Source organism: Cervus elaphus, chromosome 23 (assembly GCF_910594005.1).
Source record: "Cervus elaphus chromosome 23, mCerEla1.1, whole genome shotgun sequence".
Lineage (NCBI taxonomy): Eukaryota > Metazoa > Chordata > Mammalia > Artiodactyla > Cervidae > Cervus > Cervus elaphus.
In genome coordinates, this window is record NC_057837.1 from 11,759,479 (window position 1) to 11,781,888 (window position 22,410).

The 22,410-nt window shown below is 41.0% G+C and overlaps 1 protein-coding gene across 1 annotated transcript in view; it reads left to right on the plus strand.

Moving 5' to 3' along the window:
• Positions 1 to 21,532, plus strand: part of LOC122682149 (putative ankyrin repeat domain-containing protein 19) — a 69,470-nt gene extending 47,938 nt beyond the window's left edge. Inside the window, exons 16-22 of the mRNA XM_043884938.1 lie at positions 1,806 to 2,759; positions 4,418 to 4,567; positions 8,215 to 8,285; positions 9,056 to 9,149; positions 18,333 to 18,623; positions 19,216 to 19,418; positions 20,652 to 21,532. Of these exons, the coding sequence (XP_043740873.1) occupies positions 1,806 to 2,759; positions 4,418 to 4,567; positions 8,215 to 8,285; positions 9,056 to 9,149; positions 18,333 to 18,623; positions 19,216 to 19,418; positions 20,652 to 20,778 (1,890 nt within the window). The 3' untranslated portion in view covers positions 20,779 to 21,532. The remainder of the gene's footprint in view (positions 1 to 1,805; positions 2,760 to 4,417; positions 4,568 to 8,214; positions 8,286 to 9,055; positions 9,150 to 18,332; positions 18,624 to 19,215; positions 19,419 to 20,651) is intronic.
• The last annotated feature ends 878 nt before the right edge of the window (positions 21,533 to 22,410 follow it).

The following is a 22,410-nucleotide window of genomic DNA, read 5'->3' on the forward strand; positions in this document are numbered from 1 at the left end:
CTACTAACAGTAGCTGTTCTGGTATTTAGTAGTGATTTCCCTTCCTTGATCATTAGGTTAATTTATCACTTCCACTGAAGGTAAGGAGGGAAAGTACAGGCAGTTCAGAGACCATACTTTGGAAGTCATTCTTGTACTTCTGAGAAAACGAACCCTCTGTTCTGTGCAGTGTCCTCCTCCAGTACAAGGAACTTTCGAAAACAGTGATAGATATGCCATAGTATGCATCTAGTGATGATTATGTTTCTCATTGTATTCCCCCATCTTACTATTTTAAACAGTATAAAGAGATAATGAAAACAGCAGAAAACAATCTCATGATTCTCTAAGAAGAGCTCTCTAAGTTTTACCTTATTTACCATTAGTGTATGTACCATGAATGAAATAGGAGGATTAGTTTGTGTTGATATGTTTGTACTAGAGAAGTGACTGTGGTTTGATATAAGAGGACTAGTAGAGGCAGAAGACCTGGTGAAAAGCCTGCAGCTTACTTACATAGTTTTAACTTCTTCCTTTCCAGAATCATTATCGCTAATGAGTTAATTGATGTTTGTAGAAGTGCTTAGTACAGTTGTCAATAGGTATAAGCCTTGCAATTGCCTATTAAAATGTTAGAAAGGTAGCATATTCTCAAGAAAACAATTTTTGCATGAAATTTCATCTATTTAAATATGTACAGAGCTAAGGCTCTTACTTGAAGTAGCTGCGTAGGAGCTATCAGATGCAGTGTTTTAAAGGTAGCGAGTGGTGGTGTTATGGAATTGTAGTTGATTTACAATGTTGCGTCAGTTTCAGGTACACAGCACAGTGATTCAGACATATATGTATATGTGTGTGTATATTATGTACATGGGGCTTCCCTGCTGGCTCAGACTGTAAAGAATCCACCTGCAATGCAGGAGACCTGGGTTCAGTCCTTGGGTCGGGAAGATCCCCTGGAGGAGGAAATGGCAACCCACTCCAGTATTCTTGCCTGGAGAATCCCATGGACAGGGGAGCCTGGCGGGCTACAGTCTGTGGGGTCGTAAAGAGTTGGACATGACTGACTAACACACACACACACACACACACACACATATATTCCTTGTCACATTCTTCTTGTAGAATATTAAATGTAGTTCCTTGTGTTGTACAGTAGATCCTTACTGGTTATTTTATATACACTTGTCTATATATAATGGTATCTGTTAAACCCAACCTCCTAATTTATCCCTTCCCCTACCCCCTTTCCCGTATGGTGAGTAAGCTTGTTTCCTACGTCGGTGGGTCTCTCTCTGTTTTGTGAATAAGTTCATTTTAGATTCCACATATAAGCAGTATGACTTGTCTTTGTCTGACTTAGGTCGCTTAGTGTGATCATGCCTAGGTCCATCTTTGTTGCTGCAAATAGCATTATTTGCAAAAAAGCAAAGCTTTTTTATGGCTTTGTAGTTTTCCACTATATAAATATACCACATCAGATGCAATTTTTAAGTGTAGTTAGATCTATAAATCTTTTATTTTAAGCTTTCTGGGTTTGTTGTAATTCAGAGAAACCCTTTCCAGTTCTGAGCTTCTTGAAAAGTTCCTTGGGGTTTCTTTTTCCTTTCATGGATTCATTGTCTTCAATTAACTTTTTGAACCTTTGGGAATTTCTGCTTGTATAAGGTCTGAGGTTTGTATCGAACCTTATTTTTTCCATTTGGAGATCCACTTGGTGCAGTCTTTTCATTGTCTAAACATACAGGTTAGTCTTTCATTTCAGAGGAAATGGTGAAATGTCATTTTATTGAGTACTAACTAAAAGTCTCTTTTGTCTCACTTAGGTTTCTGATAGTGGTAGAAAAGCAAAAGGTCTGTTGCGCAAAAGCCACATGCAGGATGAAATTGCCATGCCAAGATTAGAAATAGACACAGTGAAAAATCAGAACCAGGAGAAAGAAAAGAAATGTTTTGAAGATACTGAAATTGTAAAAGGAGAGAATGATTATCCTCAAAAGGCAATAAAATTGAACAAGGAAACATTGACAAAGACCATATTCCAGCATACTGGCCAGCTTAACGTTCCGGTAGCTGAAAATACAATGCTAAACCCTGAGCTGGAGTACGCAAAGCGAAGCAAAGAAAGACTAGAAACAGAAGTGGAATCCTACCACTCTAGACTGGCTGCTGCCATACACAATCATGATCAAGGTCAGATATCACAAAGACACCTGTCACTTGCCTCCCAGAAAGCAAAAGACAAGAGGTTACGCTTGCAGGACCCAATGAAGTTCCATATGGCTAAGCTGAAAAGTGACAATGAGATGCTTTCCCAGCAACTTTCTAAAGTGGAAAATAAATTCAATAAGCTAAAAATCAAGCTGCATCAGACGAGAGATGATCTCAGAGAAAAGACTTTGATGTTAGAACGTGTCCAGAGAGACTTACGCCAAGCAGAGTGTCAAAAGCAGGATATTGGACACATGTATCAGAACGAACAAGGCAAAGTGAAGGAATACCTTGGAAAGCAGGAATCCTTAGAGGAGAGGTTATCCCAACTCCAGAGTGAAAACATGTTGCTCCGACAGCAGCTGAATAATGCACAAAATAGAGCCGACAGTAAAGAGAAGACAGTCATTAGCATCCAAGACCAGTTTCAGCAGATCGTGAAAAATCTTCATGCTGAACATGAGAAACAGGATCTGATGCTGGAGGAAAGAAGCAAGGATTTAAGCAACAAATTGAATCATTTAGAAGAGAGAATGTGTCAGTATGAAAATGAGAAAGCAGAAAGACAAGTAAGTATCCAGAAGGAGAAATAATTCTCAGACTTCCTGAAAGAAAATTCAAAGTGATTCTTAATTCTGGCTAAATGTTGAATCTAGCTGAATATAAAAAATACACAGGCTATGAATCTATGGTCTCTAAAACAGACTAAAAAGCACACCTTGTATCTAGCAAATAAAAATTAGACCTGAGAGATGCTTCACTTTGAGTAGAGACATCGTGTCGCTTATGAAATGTTAAGAGATTAAATTCTAAATTTTTAATATAGACAGGTATTAGTAATTTACTCTTTTACTATTCAGAAAATAATTTTAATCTCTATGTAACCACATGTCAGTATCATGATGAAGCAGATAAAAGAAACGCTCAAACCTAAACTGAATATTTTGAAATTAAGCTTCAGTTACATGGATTACCTTGACAGTCAATTCCGTGTTTCCCAGATGCTATCACTTATATGTAGTACTTTGGCTTCAGTAGCTTGTCATACCTTTCTGTCATATTTGTTGGTGTAACTTTAGTTTTATTCATGTAAATTTGAATTAGCTTGGAAAACATTTCAGACTTGAATCATTTTTTCTTATGACCTCTCAACTCTATAAAATAGAGTTGTCATTAAATTGAGAATTCATTGACAAGTCATTTAAATATACTTGTCATTAAATCATAATTTGGGACTCAAGTGGTGAGCTTTTAACCAAGCTCTTCTTGTTTTAATCTTCCCACTGCTATTTATGCTATTTACTTAGAATATGTTTACAAACAATTTACTCATAATTCTCATTTTCAGCATCAGTTACTACCATTTAGATACAAGCGTGTCCACTAAAAATGAAGCGTGGCAGGACTTGAGAGCAGCAGGAATGGAGGGAGTCAGGGAGCGGGCTGTAGGGGCCACGGCCCAGAGGCAGGTGGAGGCCAGGCTGTCGAGGCTCCCTGAGGGCCATGGGAGCAACCTCATTTGCAGATTGTATTTTTCTTCTGTGTTGGAGTGTAGTTGGTTTATACTTCTGCGTCAGTTTCGGGTGCCCAGCGCGGTGGTGCAGTTACACACGTATCCGTTCTCTCCCAGGTCCTCTCCCAGGCAGGTGACTGCAGGGCACTGAGCAGAGCCCCTGTGCTCCGCAGGGGCGCCTGGTGGTCAGCCACGGGCAGAGGCGGGGGGCAGGGGGAGAGTAGGAGTCTGGGATTAACATAGACACACGACCAGGTATCAGATGGATAAGCCCCAAGGGAATGGCCTCATTTTACTGCTGGGATAGGAATCTGTTGGCAAGATCTGAGCACTGGTTGGAATATGTGAAGATCTCTGATGTTAATTGAAGCCTCTAATAAAGAGGAAAAATGTGTCCACAGGGTGGAATTTTCCACTGCTTGTCCCACCTACACACCTGTTTCATTCTGGACGTGAGGTGGTGGAGCTCTGCAGATTTATCGGGAGGGGCAGGGCGTGGACAGTGGGGCTGCCTCCTTCGTCTGAGGAACTTAATATCAGGAAGGCCGGTGGGGGGCCCTTCTGGGTCTGCAACCACATTCAGGGAGGAGGGAGAGAAGGTGAGTTGCTGTGTGTGGTGATAGTTTTCAAAGTCCATATGTTGGCGTTATGTACTACTAACACAACGTCATAGTAAAGTGATTTGATAAACTCAGTGACAGAGCATCTTATTAGGCAGTTGTGAGACAACTTCGGCAAGAACTGGCTGATAGCCTCAAAAAGCAGTCTGCGTCGGAGCTGTCCCTGGAGGTCATGTCACGTTATCATGCCAAGTTAGAAGTTGAGGCACGGGATTTAAAGAACTTATATCAACTCACAAGTCAGGTATGTGTGAAATTGAATGTGTCAACGGTGAATACATAGGATAAAGTGTTTTAGGACGCTCTTTTTCATGGACAGCTTTCTTTTTTATTTTCATTACTAGTAATTTACTATAAGTTTTTTAATCTTTAAGTGCACTCATTTCTTAAACTCTGACTTTCATTCTGCCATTTGCATTATATATATTGTTTTCGTATATTATATACCCTTAGGAAAGTGGAGAATTGTGCATCATTCTTCACACAACTTGAGAGACTTATTTTTCTTTTTTCTTTCGGAGTTATTTCTTTTTTTTTTTTTAATTTTTATTAGTTGGAGGCTAATTACTTTACAATATTGTACTGGTTTTTGCCATACATTGACATGAATCAGCCATGGATTTACATGTGTTCCCCATCCTGAACCCCCCTCCCACCTCCCTCCCCATCCCATCCCTCTGGGTCATCCCAGTGCATCAGCCCCGAGCACTTGTCTCATGCATCCAACCTGGACTGGCGATCTGTTTCACACTTGATAATAATGTACATGTTTCGATGCTGTTCTCTCAGATCATCCCACCCTCGCCTTCTCCCATAGAGTCCAAAAGTCTGTTCTATACATCTGTGGAGAGACTTTTTTTTCGATTGAACAATATTTTATTTCGTGATCCCTGTATTACCATGATGAGTCAAGCCAGAGAAAATCAGAGGATAATGTTTAATGGAAGGTTCCAGAAAATGATCATTTCTCATCTTCACTTTTCTGAATGGCTATGCAGTTCTGTATGTATTTATTTTGTGCATTTCAGAATAACTTGTGCAGAAAGTGTATTATACAAACAAGTTGAAGTTAGGCACTGCCTTCTCTTCATTTTCGATACATTGTAAAAGCATGGGGTACTCAGATGGAGTATAATACCCTCATCAAAAATAGAGAATGAAGAAGATTATCTAGATGGTGCCTTTGGATTTTTAAAAAGCTATTGAGATATAATTCACGTATCATATAATTCACCCATTCCAAGTGTGTAGTTCAGTATCTCTTAGTCTAGAGAGGTGTCACCTGTGACCACAGTCAATTTTAGAGCATTTCTACAACCCCAAAAGAAACCCTGCATCCCTTAGCTACCTCCTACGACCCGCCCCCCCCCATCTCCCTCAGAGCCAGGCAACCCCCAGTCTAATATCTGTCTCTGTAGACATGCCTGTTCTGGGTATTGTATATAAATGGAATCATGCAGTATGCTCCTTTGGGATGAGCTTTTCTCATTTGATGTCATTTTGTGGTTCATCCATGTTATAGCACATGTTATAGCTATAGCATGTTATAGCATGTATCAGTTCTTCCATTTCTGTTGACTGTCAAACAATAAACAGTACGTGGCTATATTTATCCATTCATAAGTTGATGGAGATTTGAGTTGTTTCCACTTTGCCACTATTAATAATGCTGCTGTGAACATTGGTTTACACATTTCTGGATAGACATGTTTTTATTTTCCTGCGGTTGGATTTTATCCTCAGAGTTCACTGGCTGATTTCACCTTTCCTTGACCTTTGCTTAGATTGTCCTTTCTGTCTTCACAGTTTCTTTTCCTCTTGGGTAGTCCTCCATTTATTCAGACCTGGTGCCCAGTCCCTCCTCCTCCATGGAGCTTTCCTGACTGTCCAGCTCTCATTGAGCCTTTTCTCTTCAGCCCTGTCATGTAGTCTGTGCAATCTAGCCCTTAATTTTGCATTGTTGTAATTTTTTTCATGAGGGAGAATCTTGGTCTAACAGGGAACATTTGTTGATATGCACAGCACTTGTCTTGCATAAATGGAAAACAGTTTAGCTTAACAATTGTTAGGAAACAACTAAGTACTTCATCCCATGCCAGTTATTTCTTCTTGAAGATGTTTGTATAATAAAACTTTTATTAAAATGTATTTTAAGCAACTCAGTGTACAATTGACAGCACTTAGTCTAATAGAGGAGAATTGTTCAATTAAATGCTCATTTTTCTCCCTGACTCTGGGAGAAAAGTGTAAATTTGCCTTCCTCCATTATGTAGGCAGAAGTGGGATTTATAGATTTCTAGCCTTTCACCAACTGTAAAGTTCTGGGAATAGCCTCTCTGATATCCGTACCTTGTAACCTGAATTGTCTCACCGGAGTGCTTGCTAGACATTAACAGCTGTGGGAATGAATTGACTCACAACTTTGATTTAGCAGTAGGGTAATATTTCCATGGCAGTGACTTCACTCTTCCTCTGACGGTCATGTAAGTTCTGCACCACTCTGTCCGGGAGGTGCTATGTGCATATTAACCTCTGGTCATTGTCCACTGAGTAGTACAGAGAAGAAGTAAGTTACAAATTACTGTAAGTGGAGAAAAGTACTAGAGTACTAGCTGGTTAGTGGAGTCAGTGAACGGTTTTGAGGTACTGGACACGTGTTCTGGGCCTCATGCTCCCCCTTACTGCCCCTTGCAATGGTATGGAGAGGGATATCAGGGTGACTTGTGTAGAAGACCACTTCCGTTGGCATGCCGTCTGCCTGAAATATCAAATTGTGGTTTTTTTTTTTTTAGCTTTATTTTTATTTTATTTAATTTTTTTTAAATTTTTTTTTTATTAGTTGGAGGCTAATTACTTCACATTTCAGTGGGTTTTGTCATACATTGATATGAATCAGCCATAGATTTCCACGTATTCCCCATCCCGATCCCCCCTCCCACCTCCCTCTCCACCCGATTCCTCTGGGTCTTCCCAGTGCACCAGGCCCGAGCACTTGTCTCATGCATCCCACCTGGGCTGGTGATCTGTTTCACCATAGATAGTATACATGCTGTTCTTTTGAAACATCCCACCCTCACCTTCTCCCACAGAGTTCAAAAGTCTGTTCTGTATTTCTGTGTCTGTGTTTCTGTTTTGCATATAGGGTTATCGTTACCATCTTTCTAAATTCCATATATATGTGTTAGTATGCTGTAATGTTCTTTATCTTTCTGGCTTACTTCACTCTGTATAAGGGGCTCCAGTTTCATCCATCTCATTAGGACTGATTCAAATGAATTCTTTTTAACGGCTGAGTAATATTCCATGGTGTATATGTACCACAGCTTCCTTATCCATTCATCTGCTGGTGGGCATCTAGGTTGCTTCCATGTCCTGGCTATTATAAACAGTGCTGCGATGAATATTGGGGTGCACGTGTCTCTTTCAGATCTGATTTCCTCAGTGTGTATGCCCAGAAGTGGGATTGCTGGGTCATATGGCAGTTCTATTTCCAGTTTTTTAAGAAATCTCCACACTGTTTTCCATAGTGGCTGTACTAGTTTGCATTCCCACCAACAGTGTAAGAGGATTCCCTTTTTTCCACACCCTCTCTAGCATTTATTGCTTGTAGAGTTTTGGATAGCAGCCATTCTGACTGGCATGTAGTGGTACCTCATTGTGGTTTAGATTTGCATTTCTCTGATAATGAGTGATGTTGAGCATCTTTTCATGTGTGTGTTAGCCATCTGTTTGGAGAAATGTCTGTTTAGTTCTTTGTCCCATTTTTTGATTGGGTCATTTATTTTTCTGGAATTGGGCTGCAGGAGTTGCTTGTATATTTTTGAGATCAATCCTTTGTCTGTTAGGTTATTAGTAATTAAACAGTTGTTTTTTTCCTTTTTCTCTTTTCAGTCTCAAGAAACACAGGATCAACATACAGAGGCCGTGAGATATGCTGAAAAAACACAGGATCACATCCAAAAGTATGATTTAAAGCAGCACAGAAAACAACTTAAGTATAAAGCAGATAAGCAGTATAATATGAGAATTAGATCAGTAATGATAATAAAAACATCATTGTGAAGCTGGGTAACATTTCAGCTTTGAGCTGTTTTGAGATGCATATTTTCCCCCATTATTTCCATATTTTGCACATTATCCACAAGTGAAAAGTGAAAGTGTTAGTCACTGAGTCATGTCCAACTCTTGATGACTCCATGGACCATAGCCCACCAGGCTCTTCTGTCCATGGAATTCTCCAGGCAAGAATCCTGGAGTGGGTTGCCGTTTCCTTGTCCAGGGGATCTTCCTGACTCGGGCATCGAACCTGGGTCTCCCGCATTGTTGGCAGATTCTTTACTGTCTGAGCCACCAAGGAAGCCAATTAGCCACAAAACACAACTAGAAAAACAGTACAGTTGCCAAATCATTTACTTTTCAAAATTCTAAAAACCTACAAATTGAACCTGCAGATGTTTGTTCAGAAACAGTGTGGTATTTTAAAAATCTGTGTGTGAAGGACTGCCGTGACAGTCCAGTGGTTAAAACTATGCCCTCCAAGGCAGAGGGTGTGGTTTGATCCCTGGTTGGGGAACTAAGATCCCACGTGCCTCACAGCCAAAAAACCAAAGCATAAAACAGAAGCAATATTGCAGTTAATCAATAAAGACTTTGAAAACGGTCCACATTGAAAAACATCTTTAAACAAGAAACCCTATGTGTGAGAATCATTGTTTTAAAATCTTCATTTTAGGCTTGAAATTGAAAATGCCAAGTCACAAACTACAGTCAAAAAGCAAGCGGGCGAAATTGAACAGCTTCAGAAAAACCTCTTAAGTATAAGATTGGTAAGTCAACCTCTTAATTTCTGTCATACTGAGGAAGAATTTTAATTTTTTTAATAGTAATATATAAGAATATTTTGGACAATGTGAAAAGTGTCATTGATTAAAAGGTTTATGGTATTTTACTGATACTGCTTGCTACTAATAGCATCAGTTCAGTCGCTCAGTTGTGTCCGACTCTTTGCGACCCCATGAACTGCAGCACTCCAGGCCTCCCTGTCCATCACCAACTCCTGGAGTTTGCTCAAACTCATGCCCATCGAGTCGGTAATGCCATCCAGCCATCTTATCTTCTGTCATCCCCTTCTCCTCCTGCCCCCAATCCCTCCCAGCATCGGGGTCTTTTCCAGTGAGGCAACGCTTCACATGAGGTGACCGAAGTATTGGAGTTTCAGCTTCAGCATCAGTCCTTTCAATGAACACCCAGGACTGATCCCCTTTACGATGGACTGGTCGGATCTCCTTGCAGTCCAAGGGACTCTCGAGTCTTCTCCAACACCACCGTTCGAAAGCATCAATTTTTCGGCACTCAGCTTTCTTCACAGTCCAACTCTCACATCCATACATGACCACTGGAAAAGCCATAGCCTTGACTAGATGGACCCTTGTTGGCAATGTAATGTCTCTGCTTTTTAATATACTATCTAGGTTGGTCATAACTTTCCTTCCAAGGAGTAAGTGTCTTTTAATTTCATGGCTGCAATCAGCATCTGCAGTGATTTTGAAACCCAAAAAAATAAAGTCTGACACTGTTTCCACTGTCTCCCCATCTATTTCCCCTGAGGTGATGGGACCAGATGCCACGATCTTAGTTTTCTGAATGTTGAGCTTTAAGCCAACTTTTGCACTCTCCTCTTTGACTTTCATCAAGAGGCTTTTTAGTTCCTCTTCACTTTCTGTAAGAAGGGTGGTGTCATCTGCATATCTGAGGTTATTGATATTTCTCCTGGCAATCTTGATTCCAGCTTGTGCTTCTTCCTGCCCAGCGTTTCTCGTGATATACTCTGCATATAAGTTAAACAAGCAGGGTGACAATATACAGCCTTGATGTACTCATTTTCCTGTTTGGAACCAGTCTGTTGTTCCATGTCCAGTTCTAACTGTTGCTTCCTGACCTGCATATAGGTTTCTCAAGAGGCAGGTCAGGTGGTCTGGTATTTCCATCTCTTTCAGAATTTTCCAGTTTATTGTGATCCATACAATCAAAGGCTTTGACATTGTCAATAAGGCAGAAATAGATGTTTTTCTGGAACTCTCTTGCTTTTTCGATGATCCAGCGGATGTTGGCAATTTGATCTCTGGTTCCTCTGCCTTTTCTAAAACCAGCTTGAACATGTGGAAGTTCATGGTTCACATATTGCTGAAGCCTGGCTTTGAGCATTACTTTACTGGCGTGTGAGATGAGTGTAATTACTCTTTATAGAAGAAATGGACTGAATTCATAAAATTAATGATTTTTGTAGTATGATTTTATTTTAAAAGTGTGTGACAGTCCAGTCCAAAAGCAATATTTTATATAGAATATATTTTGTTTGTTCATTCCCCTGTCAATGAAATCGGGGTTTTTCCACTTTCTGGCTATTGTTAATAATGCTGCCTTGAACATTGGTACACAAACATCTGTTCGAGTCTAGAAATTTGAGTAATGATTTGATTGAGAATTCTGTTTCTCTTGTAATCCTAACCCTTCTGTGAGATTTTTGAGAATGAATCATTTTTAACATTGTAGTTTATTCTCTTCACCAGGTGAATACTACATCTGTATAGAACAGTGTTTCTGAAAGAATGTATTTTTCCTTTGTTGGATTTTTTTTTTTTTTTTAAAAAGAGCTGGGGTGTGCATGGGAATTTTTCAAAGATTACTTTAGTAAGATGATATTTATCCTGGAATATCTTGAACCACTGATGAAAATTATTTTAGAGCATCTTTAGAAAGTAAAATGTAATAGCCACACTTAAAAAAAATTTCATCAGCATGTAGTATTTGATGTTTCAGTTCAGTCGCTCAGTTGTGTCCGACTCTGCGACCCCATGGACTGCAGCACACCAGGCTTCCCTGTCCATCACCAACTCCCAGAGCTTGCTCAAACTCATGTACATCGAGTTGGTGATGCCATCCAACCATCTCATCCTCTGTCGTCCCCTTCTCCTCCTGCCTTCAATCACTCTCAGCGTCAGGGTCTTTCCCAATGAGTCAGTTCTTCGCATTGGAGCTACAGCTTCAGCATCAGTCCTTCCAATGAATATTCAGGACTGATTTCCTTTATGATTGACTGGTTTGATCTCCTTGCAGTCCAAGGACCTCTCAAGAGTCTTCTCCAACACCACAGTTCAAAAGAATGAATTCTTCGGTGCTCAGCTATCTTGAAGGTCCAACTTTCACATGCATCCATGACTACTGGAAAAACCATAGCTTTGACTAGATAGACCTTTGTCGGCAAAGTAATGTCTCTGCTTTTTAATATGCTGTCTAGGTTGATCATAGCTTTTCTTCCAAGGAGTGAGGGTCTTTTAATTTCATGACTGCAGTCACCATCTGCAGTGATTTTGGAGCCCAGGAAAATAAAATCTGTCACTGTTTCCATTGTTTCCCCATCTATATGCCATGAAGTCATGGGACTAGATGCCATGATCTTTGTTTTTTGAATGCTGAGTTTTAAACCAGATTTTTCACTTTCCTCTTTGCCTTTCATCAAGAAGCTCTTCAGTTCCTCTTCACTTTCTGCCATAAGGGTGGTGTCATCTGCATATCTGAGGTTATTTATATTACTTCCAGATGTCTTGATTCCAGCTTTTACTTCCTCCAGCCTGGCATTTCGCATGATGTATTCTGCATAGAAGTCAAATAAGCAGGTGACAATATACAGCCTTGATATACTCTTTTCCCAATTTGGAACCAGTTCATTGTTCCCTGTTCTATTCTAACTGTTGCTTCTTGAGCTACAGACAGGTTTCTGAGGAAGCAGGTAAGGTGGTCTGGCATTCCCATCTCTTGAAGAATTTTCCACAGTTTGTTATGATCCACACAGTCAAAGGCTTTGGTGTAGTCAATAAATCAGAAGTAGATGTTTTTCTGTAATTCTCTTGCTTTTTCTATGATCCAACAGATGGATGTTGGCAACTTGACCTCTAGTTCCTCTGCCTTTTCTAAATGCAACTTGTACATCTGGACGTTCTCATTTAACGTACTGTTGAAGGCTCACTGGGAGAATTTTGAGCATTACTTTGCTAGCATGTGAGATGAGTGCAGTTGTGCAATTGTTTGACCATTCTTTGGCATTGCCTTTCTTTGGGATTGGAATGAAAACTGACCTTTCCAGTCCTGTGGCCATGGCTGAATTTTCCAGATTTGCTGGCATATTGAGTGCACCACTTTCAAAACATCATCTTTTAGGATTTGAAATAACTCAATTGGAATTCCATCACCTCCACTAGCTTTAATTGTAGTGACGCTTCCTAAGGCTCACTTGACTTTGCAATCCAGGATGTCTGGCTCTAGGTGAGTGATCACACCATACTGGTTATCTGAGTCATGAAGATCGTTTTTGTTTAGTTCTTCTGTGTATTCTTGCCACCTCTTCTTAATATCTTCTGCTTCCGTTAGGTCCATACCATTTCTGTCCTTTATGTGCCCATCTTTGCATGAAATGTTCCCTTGGTATCGCTAATTTTCTTGAATAGATCTCTAGTCTTTCGCATTCTATTGTTTCTCTCTATTTCTTTGCATTGATCGCTGAGGAAGGCTCTCTTATCTCTCCTTGCTATTCTTTGGAACTCTGCATTCAGATGATTGTATCTTTTCTTTTCTCCTCTGCCTTTAGCTTCTCTTTTTTTCTCAGCTCTTTGTAAGGCCTCCTCACACAACCATTTTGCCTTGTTGCATTTCTTTTTCTTGGGGATGGTCTTGATCACTGCCTCCTGTACAGTGTCACCAACCTCCGTCCACAGTTCTTCAGGCACTGTCTATCAGATCTAATCCCTTGAATCTGTTTGTCACTCCCACTATATAATCATAAGGAATTTGATTTAGGTCATACCTGAATGGTCTAGTGATTTTCTGTACTTTGTTCAATTTAAGTCTGAATTTGGCAATAAGGAGTTCATGATCTGAGCCACAGTCAGCTCTCGGTCTTTTTTTGTTTTGTTTTGCTGATTGTATAGAGCTTGTCCATCTTTGGCTGCAAAGAATATAATCAGTCAGACTTTGGTATTGCCCACTTGGTGATGTCCATGTGTAGAGTCATCTCTTGTGTTGTTGGAAGAAGATGTTTTGCTATGACCAGTGCAGACTCTTGGAGGGAACAGACAAAACCTTGTGTGCACTGGGAGCCAGGAGAAAGCAGCAGTGTCCCCACGAGAGACTGAGCCAGACTTGCCTGTGGGTGTCCAGGTGTCTCCTGCGGAGGGGTGGGTCGACAGTGGCCTGCTGGGGGTCAGGGGCACTGAATACAGCAGTGCGTGAACAAGTCCTTTTTGAAAGAGGTGGCCATTACCGCCATTACCCCTACCATAGTTTGACCTCAGGCCAAACAACAGGGAGAGAACACAGGCCCACTCATCAACAAAAACTTGGGTGAAAGATTTACTGAGTATGGCCCTGCCCATCAGAAGAAGACCCCACAGTCAGTCTCTCCCATCAGGAAGCTTCCATAAGCCTCTATCCTTATCCCTCAGAGGGCAGACAGAATGAAAACCACAATCACAGAAAACTAAGCAAACTGATCACATGGATCACAACCTTGTCTAACTCAATGAAACTCCAAGCCATGCCATGTCGGGCCACCCAAGATGGAAGGGTCATGCTGGAGCGTTCTGACACAACGTGGTCCACTGGAGAAGAGGATGGCAAACCACTTGAGTATTCTTGCCTTGAGAACCCCATGAACAGTATGAAAAGGCAAAAAGATAGGACGCTGAAAGATGAACTCCCTGGGTTGATAGGTACCCAATATGCTACTGGAGATCAGTGGAGAAATAACTCCAGAAAGAATGAAGAGATGGAGCCAAGACAAAAACAACACCCAGTTGTGGATATGACTGGTGATGGAAGTAGAGTCTGAAGCTGTAAAGAACAGTACTGCTTAGGAACCTGGAATGTTACATCTATGAATCAGGGTAAATTGGAAGTGGTCAAACAGGAAATGGCAAGAGTGAACATTGACATTTCAGGAATCAGTGAACCAAAATGGACTGAAATGGGTGAATTTAACTCAGATGACCATTATATCTACTACTGTGGGCAAGAATCCCTTAGAAGAAAGGGAGTAGCCATCATAGTCAACAAAAGAGTCTGACATGCAGTACTAAGGTGCAGTCTCAAAAATGACAGAATGATCTCTGTTTCCAAGGCAAACCATTCACCATCACGGTAATCCAAGTCAATGCCCCAGCCACTAATGCTGAAGAAGCTGAAGTTGAGTGGTTCTATGATGACCTACAAGACCTTCTAGAATTAACACCAAAAAAAGATGTCCTTTTCATCATAGGGGACTGGAATGCAAAAGTCGGAAGTCAAGAGATACCTGGAGTGACAGGCAAGTTTGGCCTTGGAGTACAAGATGAAGCAGAGCAAGAGTTTTGTCAAGAGAATGCACTGGTCATAGCAAACACCCTCTTCCAACAACACAAGAGATGACTCTGCACATGGACATCAGCAGATGGTTGATTTTATGTGTAAAATACCCTATTTTTAACAAATAAATATTGGCAGTTTAAATTCCAGAAAGATGACAAAATGATGAACAATTATTTTAAGCTGTTTGAAGGAAAGTCATTCATTTTGAAGTCTGTCCTGACTGGCATCAGCTTTATAAACTGTGTTGGCTATATATGCATATCACTCATGAACCCATGAGAAATACTATTTTTTTGTTTCTGTGCCCACACTCTGAGTTCTGTACTGTCCTTTTCAAAGGAAATGACCTCTATCTGTAGCCGAGTCATGTTTCCTAAGCCAGGTTCCTCTTTATCAAACTTCTAAGAAAATCCCAAGGCCTTTTCTCATTTTGTATATCTTGGTCTCGGTTGGACTTCCCAGATGTCTCAGACAGTAAAGAATCTGCCTGAAATGCAGGAGACCCAGGTTCGATCCCTGGGTTGGGAAGATCCCCTGAAGAAAGTAAGAGTGAAAGTGCTCAGTTGTGTCTGACTCTTTGAGACCCCATGGACTATACAGTCGTTGGAATTCTCTAGGCCAGAATACTGGAGTGGATAGCCTTTCCCTTCTTCAGGGGATCTTCCCAGCGCGGGGGTTGAATCCAGGTCGCCCACATTGCAGGCAGATTCTTTACCAGCTGAGCCACAAGGGAAGCCCAAGAATACTGGAGTGGGTAGCCTATCCCTTCTCCCATAGTCCACAGGGTCACAAAGTGTCAGACATGACTGGGCGACTAACACTTGGTCTCTGTTAGGTCAAGCAAGCAAGCAAGTGGTGTTTTTGCTGCCAAGGTTCTCTTTAAAGCTTTCGGTGTCCTGTGAATTCGATTGGGGTTCATGCCATTGGAAAAGCTATCCTCAAAAATCTTTTTTGAGAGCAGCATCATACCTTGGGCTTCCTATGAAGCTTTGCAGGATGATGCCTTTAAAATTCTTAGGCTCTTAAGATCCTTAAAGGAATCTGAGGCACCACTTTAAGTCTTTCCAGGGTCAACATTCAGAATATTGAGATCATGGCATCTGGTCTCATCACTTCATGGAAAATAGATGGGGAAACTGTGGTTGACTTTATTTTTCTGGGCTCCAAAATCACTGTAGATAGTGACTGCAGCAATGAAATTAAAAGACGCTTACTCCTTGGAAGGAAAGTACGACCAACCTAGATAGCATATTAAAAAGCAGAGACATTACTTTGCCAACAAAGGTCCGTCTAGTCAAGGCTATAGTTTTTCCAGTGGTCTTGTATGGATGTGAGAGCTGGACTATAAAGAAAGCTGAGCACTGAAGAATTGATGCTTTTGAACCGTGGTGTTGGAGAAGACTCTTGCGAGTCCCTTGGACTGCAAGGAGATCCAACCAGTCCATCTTAAAGGAGATCAGTCCTGGGTGTTCATTGGAAGGACTGATGCTGAAGCTGAAGCTCCAATACTTTGGCCACCTCATGTGAAGAGTTGACTCATTTGAAAAGACCCTGATGCTGGGAGGGATTGGGGGCAGGAGGCGAAGGGGATGACAGAGGATGAAATGGTTAGATGGCATCACAGATTCGATGGACATGTTTGGGTGGACTCCGGGAGTTGGTGATGGACAGGGAGGCCTGGCATACTACAGTTCATGGGGTCACAAAGAGTTGGACACGACTGAGCATCTGAACTGAACTGAACTGAATGTAGGGTTTTACAGTCTACAGGTTTTACGTTTAGACCATGTTTTCCTTGATAGCACCCTAGATTTGACCTTAGCCAAGAAGCCATTTCTGTCTTTTTGCGTCATGTGACAATTGGACAGGTGGAGATGCTGTAAAGGGGATACAGATATTGAACCCAGTGAGTCCTGGTTCCTTTGTATTTAATAGTGCTTTTTTTTGTCTCATAGCTTATCCTTCTCACTGATTTTACTTTCAGCTGGTTCATAGCAAGAGTCTCCGTTCCCCCATGTTTCAGTGTCATTTTCTTCTCTTGCCTAGAAGCTGTCACTGGCAGCCTCTTCAAGGGCCATCAGGCTTCTGTTTACAAACTCATGAAGCCCTTTGGGTTTCCATTTCTTTCTCTGTATCCATTCGGGTCCCACCTACATCCAGGTTCAAAAGCATTCTCACATGTTTTAGTTCTTTTTTAATGGCAATACCTCATTTTTGGGCGTCACTGACTCAATGGACATGAGGTTGAGCAAGCTCCAGGAGTTGATGATGGACAGGGAATCCTGGTGTGATGCAGTCCATGGGGTCACAAAGAGTCAGGCGTGACTGAGTGAACTGCACTGAACCCCATTTTTAATATCCGTATCTGTGCCAGTTATTTATTGCTAACAAATTGTATTAGAGATCACCCAAAGCCTAGTGGCTCAAAACAGCATTTCCTTTGTTCACAAGTCTGTGTTGGAGCAAGGCTCAGTGAGTGAGCCCAGCTCATTTCTTCTCCAGTCTTCATCAGCTGGGATGTCGTGAAGGTGGGGACCAGAGTCATCTGAAGACCTGTTCATGCACACGTCCGGCAGTTGGAGCTGGCTTTTGGATGGGTCATTAGGTGGGGGCGGTCAGTGGGGACACTGACATGTGCTCAGTATGTAGCCTGGGCTTCTTCAAAGCGTGGTGACTGATGCTAAGAGTGGGCTTCCCCACGGAGCCAGTCAGAAGCTATTTAGCTTGAGAGATCACATTGCAGTTCCCCCAGACTCTGTCCACTAGAATCAGTTACTGAGGCCAGCACATATTTAAGGAGAGGGAATTTCACAAGAAACTTGTCAAAGAATTTGTAGACATGTTTGAATACCACCGGCTCCACTCACCTCGACTTACCAAGTAATCTTTCTGTCTAAATGAAAGTTCTTTCCAACTCTGTGTCACTGAAATTCCAGCAAATATTTTTTGTGTGTTTTCTTTGGTATAGTCTCTTATTCTGTGGAAAGTAACAAAGGATTACAAGAAAGAGGCATTTTTCTCTTGTTCAGAAAAATGTATGGATCATCTCACTAAACTCTTAGGAGACGGGATATCTTTAGCCTTGCAAATCATTTCTCTTTGGAATGCAATTCAAATTAGCAAAAACTATTTCTAGTTCAGAAAAAGGCTTATTGGATTAAAATCCATACTTAGAAGATTTATTAATTACAGCCTTATTTTCACAATCTTCTTTTGGGAGGCATTTATTAACTCAGCCTCAGATAACTCAATACAGTATACCTCAAACTTCTTTAAAAAACCATGGGACATGTTGGGGGGGAAGGGGTAAGAGACGTTCTACTAAGGGGTGACTTGCAGTCATTCCATGGAGGAATGATAGAAAAGTACTATTATAGAACAATAAAAGAGTGTAAAATCAAGTGCAAATTTTGTGTGACAAAGATGATGACAGTGAAGACTATATTTTGTGACTCTTGGTGGTTTAAACTTCTTTCTTGATTCTCTGAGTAATTCCTGGTCCTACATTCATCAATACAGATACCATCATATTTATTTGATCCTTGGTTTGTGTTAGGCTGTGTTCAGTCCACTTCCCTCATTACCAAATGTCATTTGTTTTATTCTTGCAGATTGATGATCGTCCAGCAGAGCTGGAAACTGTATGTTCACAATGTCTGCACATGAATGCAAAAATTCAGGTTCTTCGAGAGGAGTTATTATTCATGACAGGAATGCAAAAGAAATGTGAAGAACTAGAGAAGAATAACAAGAAGCTTGAGCAAAAAATAGTGAACCTCAAAAGTCACATAGAAATGAATATGACAGAGCACAGTCAAGTAGAGCAGTATAAGCAGGAGATTGAAGAAAGAGCGAGACAGGAGCTAGTAGAGAAATTAAAAGAAGTCAACACGGTTTTACAGGTTAATTTGTTGATCTGTCATATCCTTGAATTCACCTCATTGTAAATTACAGTGGATGTGTACAGCTTATGTGTTTCCTCTGCTTCCCTTAGAGCAGTTTGTTTGGTAGATTTCTGGAAGGAAGGGGGCACTTGTCTGTCTCTGAAGAGAGAAATATTTCAATTTCCATCACAGTTATCACTCAATTGATCTTTCAGAATGATTCTGACTAGAGGATCCTTTTACTTATAAGACCAGCTGGTATAAAACAAGACCATGAGAAGGAAACAAAGTACTGTGGTTTAGAATGGGTACCATCCTCTTGAATTATTCTCAAGTTGTCTTGTTCAGTTTTTAAAATTTTAAGTTGATCCTCCTATTATTTGAATTATCAGGTTACATAAATACTACTATAACATTGATTCCAGTTTAATTTTATAATTCAGATTTAATTCATTTCACATTGACCATGATTATTTTAAAGTTTCACTTTTCTTTTTTTCACATTTAAAATTGCTCTCTGAATTACTGACTCAAAACTAAGGGGAACAAATATAATTATTCACGTTATAATCATTAACAAAAGAAATATATCTTTTAAAATTTGACTTAGATACAAGCAGCATCTCAAGAAAACTTAGAGCAGGCACAAGAGGAGCATATTGCTTCCTTCAGAAGTCAGATGGAACTCAGAATGAAAGAGTTGGAATCTGAAGTCTTCAAGATGGAAACTTCTGAAGCAGATTTGGAAAAATATAAGAAACTCTACCTCGAAGAACTAAAAGTTAGGAAGTCATTGGAAAAGAAGCTAGACAAGTAAGTCAAAACACAGAATCACAAAATAAATGTAGTCCATTAATTTGTCTCTGAAGCCTAGTTTTCATAGAGCCAGGTTCTTGAGATTAGTAGGCAGTGAAAGCTAACTAGACAGTCCCTGCTAAGGGGGCGCCCTAAGACAGATTAGTGACACTACGTCCTGGTGCGTTTTCCTACACTGTGTAAAAGCATGCTTGTGAAGTCGGGCCACGTTCACACAGGGGTGAAAGGCGGGGTAGTTCACAGAGGGGCTGACGCTGGCATGGTGGCCTGACTGAGGGAGGGTGTGGAGGCTGGAAGGGGCAGATCCCACCTGCACCGCCCTCTGAAAGCAGAGCACTCCTAGGACGCCTTTCATAAGCCCAGAGAGCATACAGCAAAGGAGCAGGGACCCAGGGCACGTTCTGCTAGTCGATGCCTAAAATAAGCGCACACAAGGGAAGCACGGGTGCTCCCAGAGAGGGTTCAGGGCTGTGGGACGTGATGCTGGGATGTGGGGTGTGGCTTCCGGGGAAGGAGCTCGGTGGGGCCGCTCTCCCTGTTTGTGGAGCGCGATGCCTCACGCTGTAAAAACATGCACTGAACACCATTTCAGCTTTTTGCCTTTTTAAATGAAACCAAAAATCCTCTTCAGACTTTTTTTTTCTTTTTTTTAAATGAAAAACAGGTGCCTATGTAGGCCCCTCGTAGAAGTGAAGTAACATAAAATGAACTTTGGAAAAGCAGGGGATGCTTGTAATTGTTCCTGGGGCCGTTTTAGCCCTTTTCAGTCTCACCCACTGACTTTCTCATCCTACCTCGAGACTGTGGCTCTAGGTGATTCCTCAGAGGCAAGTGCTTTATTTTTCCGAGGTCATGAGTGAAACATTTATACAAGGGGGGTGAAAGCAAATGCTTGAAAGTGGCCTTGTGGGAGGTGTGTTTCTTCATCCCTGAACTGTTTTCCTGGGGGCAGGCGTGTCCCAGAGGCAGCAGGCGTCACTGTGAGCCCACCTCCCGTTCTCTCTGACGCCCTTTCTCTCCTCCCCCAGCTGTGACTTGTTACCTGAGGAGCCCAGACACACGTGAGCTTCTTTAGAACAAGGTCAGAGCTGTCACTGTTTACAGCAGGTCTGCTCTCTGCTTCCAGTGCTCACACGGTGTGACGGGAATTCCATTTACTGTGCGGCAGCTTACAAAATGCAAATCCTTTAGGGAATCGTGAACAAAACTGGTGTTTTCCATCTTCCCCAGGACTAATTGGAGGCTGGCAGAGATGAGCACCGAACTTGAGGTGGAGAAACAGCAGAACAGGTCTTTACTGAGCACTCTCACCCCGAGGCCAGTCCTGGAGCCGCCCTCGCAGAAGAAATTTCCATAATACTTCAATATGAATCTTTCTCCAAAAACAAACATAGGATTTTCTACCTCAATTCCATGCCCTTCAAATAACAGCATGGCGACTGACTTGATCAAGTTTAGTTCTACTATCTTTTTTTCCTTGGGTTTAGCATGTCCAATATGAATGATTCTTATTTTCAACTTCTGAGCTGTTTATTTGACTTATGTGCACTAAGTAAGAGCCATAATTAACTGTGCTAACCAAGGAGACAAAAATTTTATGTTTCTTTTGTCCTAGATTTCTATTTTTAAGATACTTACTAATTTCTTAAATTTCTTGAAAAGCTGCATTTAAATTCTACTTTAGAAATGAAATCTTATTGCCTAGTAACCGAACATATACTTTCAGATATTTGACCTCCTTTCTAATTGATTTCACCTTGGCAAGTGTTCATAATCATCTCCAAGCTCCGCTGAACCCACTGCAGTTTTTCTACCCCTAAGCATAAGTGAATGACTGGCATTGAAACACTAACCATATATGGATGTTTTTGTATTTGAAGGAATCCTATATAAATCCTTTTTATGAATTAAACAAACTTGTAGCACTATATCAGAAGATTAATTTCTAGTTTTCGATCAACATTTTGGTCATTTTCTTACACAAGAATGCATCTTTAATCGCTATTTTACTTATAGCCTTGTTACTTAAATTTCTAAAAAATATTTTCTGAGCAATTGTAGAACGTTTCTAAATTTGTAGTTAAAGCAAACATTAAAAAATTTTAAATGAAGCTCACTTTTGTCTCTATCTCAACAGCACCTGGATGATTGATGACTAAGAGCAATGATGGGGAGTCTAAATTGCAGCTAGTTTTCGTTGTGTAATCGTTGTGATTACAATATCCATTTTAGTCAGAGCACACGGGTTTGTGGTTTTGATGGTGTTTTCATGATGGTTATGGTGCAGATAAAAATAGCCCTTGTTAAATGCAGTCTCAACCTGTGTTCCCATTTGGCTTCTTGCCATCATAGAGCAATCTAAGGTTTCTTCGACAGCACTGCGGCTACGTTGGGTCTTAGTACTTGAGAGCCGTGAACCTGGAGGACGTGCTTTAGCTGTGCAGTCACAGCGGGCCTCCAGACACTTCATCCCAAGTCAGACACTGCCCCACGCAGGCCTCAGGGGAGGAAGCAAAGGCTCAGTCCCCATCCCAGGGGCGGGCTGCCTACCGCAGACCCAAGTTCACGGTGCTGTGAGCACACACATCTTTTCAAAGAAGAGATTGGGAACCAAGCAAGCACTTCTTAGTTCCTTCTCCCAAACTCACCTGTTGGGTAAATCTCGCTTCTCATGAGGAGGGTAGGAGTATAAGTCCTCCACTTGAAACTTCAGGCTGAGGAGATGAAGTTCAACTGCAATTTCTGACCAGATTTAGCTTATAGTTGAGATTACACTCATGCTTTTTGTACATACCAATTAATTATGACAGCTTGGATAGAAGTATGCTAAATAGTAAAGAGAGATCTTATTTGTGTTTTAAATTGTGTCCTAAATAACTCAAAATGTGGATAATTCATTTTGCTGATTCATTTTAATAAACCAAGTTTTATCTGGAGGAAACGAACATCCTTTTAAGATGAATCTCTTCAGTTTTGGCCTGCTTGATTC